The sequence below is a fragment of the Ictalurus punctatus genome, chromosome 19, assembly GCF_001660625.3.
Source record: "Ictalurus punctatus breed USDA103 chromosome 19, Coco_2.0, whole genome shotgun sequence".
In the NCBI taxonomy this organism is placed as follows: domain Eukaryota; kingdom Metazoa; phylum Chordata; class Actinopteri; order Siluriformes; family Ictaluridae; genus Ictalurus; species Ictalurus punctatus.
This window is the reverse complement of record NC_030434.2, coordinates 16,945,865-16,956,461: the sequence shown is the minus strand read 5'-3', so window position 1 is coordinate 16,956,461 and position 10,597 is coordinate 16,945,865. Positions and strand designations below refer to the sequence as shown.

At 40.3% G+C, this 10,597-nt stretch overlaps 1 protein-coding gene across 1 annotated transcript; it reads right to left on the bottom strand.

Moving 5' to 3' along the window:
- Positions 1 to 402: 402 nt before the first annotated feature.
- Positions 403 to 9,674, bottom strand: wnt7ba (wingless-type MMTV integration site family, member 7Ba). The gene is made up of 4 exons (XM_017494718.3): positions 9,570 to 9,674; positions 7,260 to 7,486; positions 4,386 to 4,657; positions 403 to 882 (listed from the first exon to the last, which is right to left on the bottom strand). The coding sequence occupies exons 1-4, from the start codon at positions 9,650 to 9,652 to the stop codon at positions 403 to 405; spliced, it is 1,062 nt and encodes a 353-aa protein (XP_017350207.1). The 5' UTR covers positions 9,653 to 9,674.
- Between the last annotated feature and the right edge of the window lie 923 nt (positions 9,675 to 10,597).

Below are 10,597 nucleotides of genomic sequence, written 5' to 3'. Positions count from 1 at the left end.
TGTTGAGGAAAACATCAGTCTTTTCTCCCATCCATCCATCCACAGACGTTGCCTTGAACAACAGCTCAAGTCTTTAGAATTGGTTCTGGTCCCATTATCAGCTTATTTGTCTGACATAATCATGCGAACACAGCCACAATCAGATCTTCAAAATTCTTCCAATGGTCTCAGACACTCTGAGCTATGAAATCCTTTCATTCGGTGTGGTCCCGCATGTTGTATGAACTCATACGATGTATCAGACTGTAGTCAGTGCACTTTTTCCAAAAGACTCATCCTCTTATTTTTGTCCTTTACCCCTGCAACGAGTACCTGATGTGCAAAATGAAGCCGTGACAAACAGAGCTTATTCTCACTTCCTCTTCACGCTTCTGTGCCCCTCTGCCCATCTTTCGCTTGTTCTCATTTGCAAGTGAACACCTCTGTTTTTTCACTACAGGTGTTGCACTTGACAAAGCAGCACCACTGGAACTTGCAGTTACACTGCCACACACGTGTATACTGTCGTGTGTCGTGACCGCGACCGCAGCACATGAGGTTGCAGCCATCTGGGTGGGGTGAGGTGTGGTTGCAGAGGCGGCCCCTGGTCCCTGTACTGCCTGTCAACGCATCCTCCTCACAGTAGTTGGGGGAGCGTTCCAGATACACCAGGTCCGTGTCAGTAGGCTTAATGAAGTCATGTGACTGTTTAAGACGCAGGAAGGCGGGCTGGCGCAGGCGTGTGGCTCGCACTACCTCCACCTGTACAGCAGCACCATACCGCTCTTTCAGCACATAGCCAATCTCACGGAACTTAGGCAATGTCGTCCAGCATGTCTTTGTGGTACAGGAGCCTGAGACGCCATGGCACTTGCACTCCAGCTTCATCCTCTCTTCCAGAATCTGAGAGAGCAGGGACACAATGTATCATTGTAGGGCAACTCCAAGCCAGATGCATGAAAGCCGTGCATGCCCAACTATATCAAACCAATTTCAATCTATTAGCTAGTTATTACACTTTTCATCAGTTCTCAGGGCAGGAAAAATATCAAAATGTGCTAGCTTCTTGCCAAGTACTAACTACAGAATGCTACAGGAAAAGTCATTTTCCTGCTTCAAATGAAAACTCACAAACGTAGATATTTTTGTGTTATTAAAAATGTTACACAAATAGTATAATTTTAAATGCAGATGATATACTGATTTTTATGGACAACTTAGCTGATTTTATAACAAACTCACCCACTTTTCAACTTAAAAGTCTAGTCCAGTTTGTTTTTAAATTGTATCTAGCCTTTAGATTTATTTATTTATTTATTTTTAAAGTTTGTATAGATGAATAGTAGTATTATTAATCTCAAGGAACTTGACTTGAAACTAAAATTGCATCAGATTTGACATTTGTGGTATTAGCAAATTCATGCAGCTGAACGATGAAGGAAATGCTTCACATTCTGCTTTGACTCGTTGCGGCAAAACAAACCAAACCCTATTATTCAATAAATTCTGCGCAATGCCCCAATAAGTGTTGCCAGCTATATGTCAGATCTGGGAGGAAAAAATAGTTTTTTGCCAAAACATACCTTGTAATTTTCCCTACCTTCCAAAAGCCACATCAGAAGGCAAGAAAAATATCCACGACTCTCAAGTAACCATTTGTTTATACAGTTACGTTTGAGTTAAATGTGGATCTGTTTGTTTTTTTTGTGTTGTTTTTTTTTTATGTTACTGATATGTTTCACAGGCGGTTGATTTTAAACCATTTCATTTATGGCTGAGATTAGCTCTGAATTAAAGGGACTGGAAACGTTTCACCATTAAGACTAAAAAAATGTTACCACAATTTTCTTTTGCTTAACTGCATCTCTTTAATAAAAGTTTGAGCTTCCACTTCAACTAACATTACTTTAATTTTAGTAAAATAATCAATTAAAAAATCAGCTGATAAGACTGTTTTGTTTTGTCTTGTTTCTGAAGGCCTCATCATGGCATGTTGGTAAAGCTGAGCAGGACCTGATTTGGCTGTGTATGAATAAAGAGAGTCAACGAAAGAGAGGAAGAGAAAGAGACTAGCAATAATATCCTGTATCCTGACTTAATACTCTGTAATTCAATGAACGGACTGAGGGGCTGTGGCAGGCCTCCAATTGGCAGCCACTGGTCGAGTTGGCCTTTGCATTCCTGTCACACACGAAGAAAGCCTCAATTCCATAACCACTCCATTAGGCACTGTAATTCTACTTATGGATGGGCTTTGTATGCCCAACAGCCCCCTTTTCTTGGCCTCTGAAGTGACAAATGAAACTAGGGAGCAAGGCTCAGGTCAGGCTAGGCTAATCGGGAAGTGGAACATTTCCATAATGCATGCCAATTTGCTTTATTATAAATGTGTACCTGGAGACATTGTACAGTGCTGCAGAAAATGAACACTGCGTAATGTTTTGCAGAAAACATAATCTGTATCAAGAAGTACAGACTGCTCCTGTAAATTATATTACATGACGTGTTACATTTTGAAATGAGTCTTTTAGATTAGTCATTGCTTTTTGTCCCAAGCAGTTTATAATCATTTCTCAATTAAAATAAGCCTGTTCCCTTATTATAATGTAGCAGAATCAGTGTGGGGTGGAAAATGTGCCCATACCCCCTGTGTCAAACATTGGAGGAGAAGACTGATTGATTCTCCTTGTTGGCCAATTAGCTGGGAAGTTACATACAGTCATGTGAAAAAAAATTAAGTACACCCCATGGAAATTGTTAGCTTTTCTGACATATTTGGAGAAGCAAACATTTAATCTTTGAAACAGTGTCTATTAATAAGGTTGATATACTTGAACAAAACCATGAGGAAAAATAGTTTTTTCAACAGAAATATCAATAGATTTGATATTCCTCTGTGGAAAAAGTAAGTACACTCCTGGCATCAGAAGCTACTATTGCCCCCTTTAGCAGAAATAACTTCTTGTAGGCATTTTGCATAGTTGTCCACCAGGCTTGCTGGAATTTTTGACCAATATGTTTGAGGGGTTTTTTTTTGCACGTACTGCCCGTTTCAAATCCCCTCACAACATTTCAGTGGGAATCAAATCCACGTTTTGACTAGGCCATTCCGTAACCCTCCACTTCTTCTTTTTGAGTCATTCCATGGTGGATTTGCTAGTGTGCTTCGGATCATTATATTGTTGAAAGGTCCACTTTTGGTCCAACTTCAACTTTTGGACAGATGGCCTCACGTTATCTTCAAGCATTCTTTGATATGATGCAGAATTCATAGTTGAATCAGTGAATGCAAGCTGTCTAGTCCTTGAGGCAGCGAAGCAACACCAAACCATAACATTTCCACCACCGTGCTTCACAGTTGGTATGAGGTGTTTCTCCTGAAAAGCTGTCTTTGGTCGCACCAAACATGTCTGCTGTTACTGCGGCCAAACAGCTCTATCTTTGACTTGTCCTTCCAGAGCACATTATTCCAAAAGGCTTGGTCTCTGCCTGTATGTTCATTGGCAAGCTGTAGTCTTGCAAAGGCTTTTTCCTGGCACGCCTCCCATGCAGGTTAAATTTCTGCAGTCTCTTTCTGATTATAGAAGCATGCACTTTGACACCAACAGTTACAAGACTTACTAGCAGATCCTGTGATGAATTTTTGGGGTTCTTGGAGACTTCTTTTAGCATCAGACGGTCTGCTCTTGGGCTGAACAAATTGGCAGTTGTTTGAAATCTGCGCCATTTGTAGATGATTTTCCTAACAGTGGAATGATGTGTTTCAAATAATTTGGAGATCTTTTTTAAATCCCTTGCCAGACTCATAGGCATCCACAACCAAGGTCTTACAGAACTCTTCAGATCTTGGCATGATGACACCACACACCTCAATAACAAAGGGAACACCAGACACTAGATATGAGAGAGGTATAAATAAGACAAGTTCCACCTGCACTCCCTAAGCAGGTTCTAATCACTGGCACCCAATCCTGAACACCTGATTAAAATTATATGGATTTGAAGGTGTGATAAATGTAGGGGTATACTTACTTTTTCCATGTGACTGAATTTAAATTGCTATAAAATATTAATTTTATGTCATTTGATAGTGTAACACATTTATTAATAAGCACTGTTTCAAAGAGGATTAAATGTTTGCTTGTCCAAATATGTTTATATATATATATATATATATATATATATATATATATATATATATATATATATATATATATATATATATATATATATATAAATCCATGTGATGTACTTATTTTTTAACATGTTATTCCAAATCCATGTGATGTACTTATTTTTTAACATGTTATTCCTAATGCCAAAAACAATTTATGTTCTCACAGTATAGTGTATATGTGCCATGTTTTTACTGACATTATCACTAAAATCAGCATTCTATCTTTTACCTTTCTGCCTGCCTCATTGTTGTGCAGGTTCATGAGCCTGCGGGCATTTTTTTTAATCTCACGAGCATCCACAAAGCGACGGGAGAACTCAACTCCATACTTAACGTCGGCTGAACATCCACCCCATTTCCAGCCCTCCTCTTGGTTCTGGTAGCCCTGTTTCTCCCTGTCACAGCCGCAGTGGCTCAGGTTACCCTGACTGCAGGCTGCTGTGACTGCATGGGCCACTCCAGCTGCGGTGATGGCGTAGGTAAATGCTGCCTCCTTGCTGCCTAGGGAGAGGAAAGAGACAGACGCCTGTCATATTCTACTAAAAGAGTATTGCAGTGCAATGGGAAATGAGTTCTCACTTTGATTATTAGCTGCCACATCAGTTTCTGTCTCATCACCTGAAACAGAGTCACGTGTCACATTTAAACAGGAGACTCATTAAAGAGACTTGGATATAAAGGTTTTTTTTTTTTTTAAACACCTTTAGACAAACTGAGTGCATTTACCACTGTGTTTTGTTAAACTGGCTACTTACAAAATATTATCTTTGCAGGTAAACAACCAAGGTTAGAATATAAAATATATTGATTTAAAAAAAACAAAACAAAAAGAGTAGAGATATCAAAGATGGGGTGCATGGTGGATTAATGGTTAGCATGCTTGCCTCACACCTCCAGGGTTGGAGGTTCAACTTCCATCTCTGCTCTGAGTGTGCAGAGTTTGCATGTTCTCCCTGTGCTTGGGGCCAGGTACTCTGGTTTCCTCACCCAGTCCAAAGACATGCATTGTAAGCTGATTGGCATCTCTAAATTGTCCGTAATGTGTGAATGGGTGTTTAAGTATGTGTGCTATTGTGCCCTGCGTTGGGTTGGGACCCTGTCCGGGGTGTCCCTCGCCTTGTGCCCTAAGTCCCCTGGGATAGGCTCCAGGCTGCCCGTAACCCTTTGTAGGATAAGTGGTACAGAAAATGGATGGATGTCAAAGTTTCTCACTGGCAGGAAATTTTTTGGTTAAAACCTGATTTTTATGAATTTCAGCTGTTTTCAGAATTCCGCCAAAACACTATCTGACGGATTTTCCCAGACCGCCTAACATATAGACAAATTAAAGAAAGGACTTTTTGGTCATATATGCTATGTGATCTCAGTTCAATCTGAGCACACTGCTGAAGGGTTTGTCTGCTCGCCATCTATTCAGCATTCACCATTTTTGCCACCAAGTACACACATTAATGCTAATTAGCTTGTTGGAATTGGACATTGTGATGGAACACTGATTAAGCATTCCAAGCATAAATCAGAAAGTAGTTTAAAGTGTTTAGTATCTGACCTGAGGTGTGATAATTTTGAGCTGTGCTCTGCCAGTTATTTTACATTTGCAAGGGGGAGCAGGGAGATGGAAGTGCCCCCTGCTGGTGGCCTATTAACCACAAGGCTACAGGTGGTCTGAAAGTTTCTATTTTAAGCTGCTGAGAGGCATTTGGTCTTAGCAGGTACATGTCAAACACAAAGGTATGCATAGTACTGGATGGTGTGTTGTTATAAATTGTAAATAGTTCGGTCATTTCTCCGTTCATCTTTATTAACCACTTTATCCTAGTCATAGAGGTGGTGGGGAACACTGGCAATGAGGCAGGAATACACCCTGTATGTGACACCAGTAGGACTGTCTAAAAATTGTATAGTGATTCGTTAAAGTTTTACTTGTAAAGAAATGAATTGTTGGTTGTTATCTAGGCACTTTTACTTACTGCATATACATTTTAAAATGCATATAAATCACTGTCTAAAACTTGAATGCCATGCTATGCACTAACCATAGATGACTTCTTATTTTAGAACATATTTACATAGACTCACTGAAGACTCATTGAATGTAAAATAGAGTTTCTGTTAACGCTCCAACTGAATGTAAACACTTACTACTAGGACATCAAGTGAATGAGAAAAAAGAAAAAGTCATATATTTGATGTATTTCATCCCACCGGTTAACATGGTGCTACTTCCACAAATGAATGTCGGTTGCTTTGGGTAAAAGCTAAATGAAAAGTGTGGTATTAACAGATTTATCTGAGATGACAGTTCAAACCCCTACAAAGTCAATTATGCTTTCATTCTCAATGGCGGGCAGAGTATTTTAGGAAAATTATGTTTTGGTCCGAAATCATGCAATCATAATGTGAGCCACCACAAACACAAAAGAGCATAATAGAGGGATGTGTTCAGATGAAGGAAAGCCTACCATAGAGAACACCACAGCAGAAAAACAGATACATTTAATTGAACAAAAGAAATAAAAGCAGCCAGCTTCGAGTCAGCCAACACCCCACCCCCCAAAAAAGTGATTGTTACCAGGGCCACTGGATTAGACACAGCTTCCAACCACACTTTGACCAAAACAAAATATTTTTAACTGAGAGGCCATTTATATGAGCACTCGACATTTAAATCCCTATTACTCAGAAATAAATTCAGAAAATGTGCACCCCAGCAAACATGGGCTAGTTCTTATGTTTGAGGTTTCCTCTGAATAACTAGAGTTATGTGAGCTTGTGTATCTGCGTGTGTTTGTGTGTGTGTACAATGCTGAAACATATTATAGTAATTTCCTTGCTGTTGGAGTAATAAAAGTTGCTTTCAGTCAAAGTCCAAGTTTAGTCACCCACAACATTTCGGGAACAGATTACCCCCTTCCCCATCCCCATTCCCTGATTTTCATCTCATCTCTTGTTTTACAGACTGCACTGCCACAGTAAGAGTGCATTTGGCAGTTACACTTAACCCTGCTTACACTCTTACAACAATAAATCCAGTGACGCATCCATACTGTACACACACACATTTGTGTCACTGAAAGTCAGCATGCCAGGCTGAACTACTGACCCACTCGCAGCTCTTGTCCGAAGACGGTCCTCTCACCGAGGGCGGAGCAGTTCCATCGGCCATAGCGGAACTGGTACTGACACTCGTTGATGCCCATCTGAGCACCCTCACCGATAACAATGATGGCGTCCGGGCGGCTTTGACAGATGGCACGTTGTCTGGGGGCCAGTCCGGGGATTTTGTTGCAGATAATATTGGCACCCAGAGCCACCACTGAGGATAGGGCCCTGTGTAGAAGAACAAAGTAGATCACACAAAAATCAACAATACCCGTTTTTCTGTACATTTATTTTATACAGATCTTTCAATGATAATCACAACTACACAAATAAGCCCTCTCATACAGGACTCTATATTTAGAGGACAAAACACATACAATGTCCAATCAAATTAGCAAGCGTTTGTATGTTATTCTACAGACCAAGATGATATTCAAAAAAGGATGCCGTAAGATGATGATATAAGCCAATTAAAACATTGGTGCACACATAAAACTTGATTTTTTCTTGTAATTCAAGATTGCTTTAAGTGAACCTGGTTCTTGAGAAAGTTCCCTCCAAAGCCAGATACATGCTTTATACATCATATATATAAAATCACTGCTTCCAACATTTAAAATGTCCTCTTAAATGAAGAAGTTGAAGTCACCAGTCCCTGCTCTTCTCTTCTTTTATATGCACTTGTCAAACATCAGAGGATCTTATCTCCACATACAGATCTGTAAAGGTTTAACAGTCAACAGTACAAACACATCAAGCTACAGGTGCAAAGCTACTTGTTGGGGCTACTTGTTTCTACTTCTCATAACTGAGGTTTTAATTCTAGCTCAATGATTGACATGAGCACCTTATACTGAATGAAAGCTAAGTCCACAGTGTATACCATCAGAGGTATATGTACATAATACAATGTTAGGAGAACCATGTTATATCTTTTAATAATGTGGCGTGCCAACCTTAACATAATAATGACCACTTCTGAAACAGTATCCATGCACTCTCATCTTATCTAAACCTCAAGTCAGTAGTCCAGTGGAAAGTTTTAAATGTACAGCTTCTTAATTTCTCCATGGGCAGACGGTATTAAAACACTACAACCGAAACATCAGAGATCAGATCACAGCACAGACATACATTACTCTCACTTGCTCTTATGGAAACCGTTTGACAGATAATGTGATGATCTTTTGTGAAGTGCACTGGCCATAAGCACTGGGCATTGAGCAAGGCTGGTTGTGCCATTAGGAAAATAGAACAGTGGCCACTAATTGCCAGCTGGAAAAACAGAACTCTTTGGGGTTTACTGTTTTCCAGTGTTGGGTACACTGCTCGACAGTTTGAATTTTAAAGATTCAACATCTCTATTTGGTTCTGGGCCTGTGCATAAAATATCACTCTGTTTATAATGATCATAATCATCATTACTCTGCAGTAAGCATGCTTTCTCATCGTTGAGTGCCAAGGTTTGCATTCCCCATGAATTTGGGATTAATTTTACAAAAGAAAAATTTGAGCAAATCTGAGGCATTCTTATAATTTTTTTTTTTTTTTTTTTTTTTTTTTTTTTTGATCAACCAAAAATAGTTGGGGGAAAAAGTCAAAGTTTTACCTTGATCATTTTGAGTGGAACTGACTCAAATAAGTTAGTGTATAATCTGTCCATGTTGCAACAGATATGTTAAGAAAAAGGGGCAAAGACTAGCCATGCAATATGAAAGAACTAGAACAGGTATTTCAGGAACAAGGGTGAATATTACACCTGAGAGGATCCAAAAGCTGCTCAATGACTGGAGACAGTTATGGGTGGGTGGACATACTGTTCAAGTCATCCTGCTAAATAATATGAACATCGCATTAAAGAAAGGGAGATCCAAACTTTAAAACTGATATCATTTTGTTGCTTTTGTTTTTTCCACTAGTAATATCTTAAACACTATTTGGACATTTGTTGATAATGAAATAACGTCTGGGAAACCTGACACCAAATGTTTTGTTGGTATAAAATGGTTTTTATCTTAAGGGGATGCAAACTTTTGCACTCAAATATATTCCCATTTAAACAGGCAATAAACAAATATGTTGTTCTTCTCTGTCCGGAGTAACTGGCGCACAGGTTCCAGTTTTACTTCATGCAGGTGCGTCCCATAATAAAGCTCCCAATAAAGCACCCAGAAAAGCCGGTAAGAGCGCGTGCAAACACCTGTCAGCCACAACTCTACGCATCCACACGTCTACTCATCGCACTTAGCAGTAAACCGGTCTACCGAGCCGCAGCAGTGGAGAAGAGTGGAGGCAGTGATGAGAAACCCACAGGTAGCTGCCGCTGGTGAGGATGAGGAAGAGTTGAGAGTAGGAGACCGACAGAAGAGCGGCGCGCGGCGAAAGCACGCGCATGGTGGCATGGGACAGCAGGACGTGGTGCGTGTTTCGCTCGGAGGTCCTTTTCGGAATTCCGGAGCTTGCGGAGAACCAAGAAGCGCTTCGGTGTTGTTGCCCTTGTCAGTGGAGAGCAGTCCGTGGCGCTCCTGCATCTCCTGCCTACGGGCGCAGTGTGTGAGCGTGCTTGCCTCTGTGTGTGCGCGTGTCTGTGCGTGTTTCAGTGCGAGCTGCCGGGGATATACAGATTGCAGACTGCAGATCACGCACTCACAACCCGGTCTTCTCTCATCGCTTTGCCATTGGCAGAAAAGGAGGTGGGGGACCCTTCCATCCGCCCACTTTTTGTGGTGTACAGGACAGCTGGGTGACTCTCCTCCTCCTTCTCTCTCAGCACGCTGATACAGATCTGTATGAAGGACAGCGTTCTCGGGGTATTAGCTGTCCCGATGAGTTGCTCTGGAGGGCAAATATCTGGACGGACTGGGATTTTGCATGTGCCCAAGTATGCGTAGAAAGCAGCATTAACATTACGTTAATCATTGTGTGGTGAGGTAGTAGTACCTGACTAATTATATTCAACCTCAGCTGGTTGCACTAAAGCTGCACTAAAATCGCATTCAATGCATGCATAAAACTGCAGTAGAATATTAATTGCTGTGCATACACTATGTAATGTTAATTATAGGCTACTCAACTAAATATAATCCCTAAGTTTTTGTTTTTAACTTTGCATGTCCGTATACCAAACTGAATAAAACTGTTTAATAGCGAATAAACTTACAGATAATGCCATGATGTGGATTCTGCACATAAGTTTCTCTCTTTCATTTTTCCCCCATGCATTTTCTAAAAGGAGTACTAGTAATTATACTGAAATAAACCTGAAAAACAATAATCTGTCACAATAATCCATAAGAGGTTGGCAAATGTCAGTAATAGAAAAAATGATTGTATGGCACG

Coding starts and splice junctions, on each gene's coding strand:
- wnt7ba (XM_017494718.3), bottom strand. CDS start 9,652: ATGCGCGTGCTTTCGCCGCGCGCCGCTCTTCTGTCGGTCTCCTACTCT. Junction 4,658..7,259: donor CGGACAAGAGCTGCGAGTGG/GTCAGTAGTTCA, acceptor TCCTCTCCCTAG/GCAGCAAGGAGGCAGCATTT. Junction 883..4,385: donor ACAATGAGGCAGGCAGAAAG/GTAAAAGATAGA, acceptor CTGCTCTCTCAG/ATTCTGGAAGAGAGGATGAA.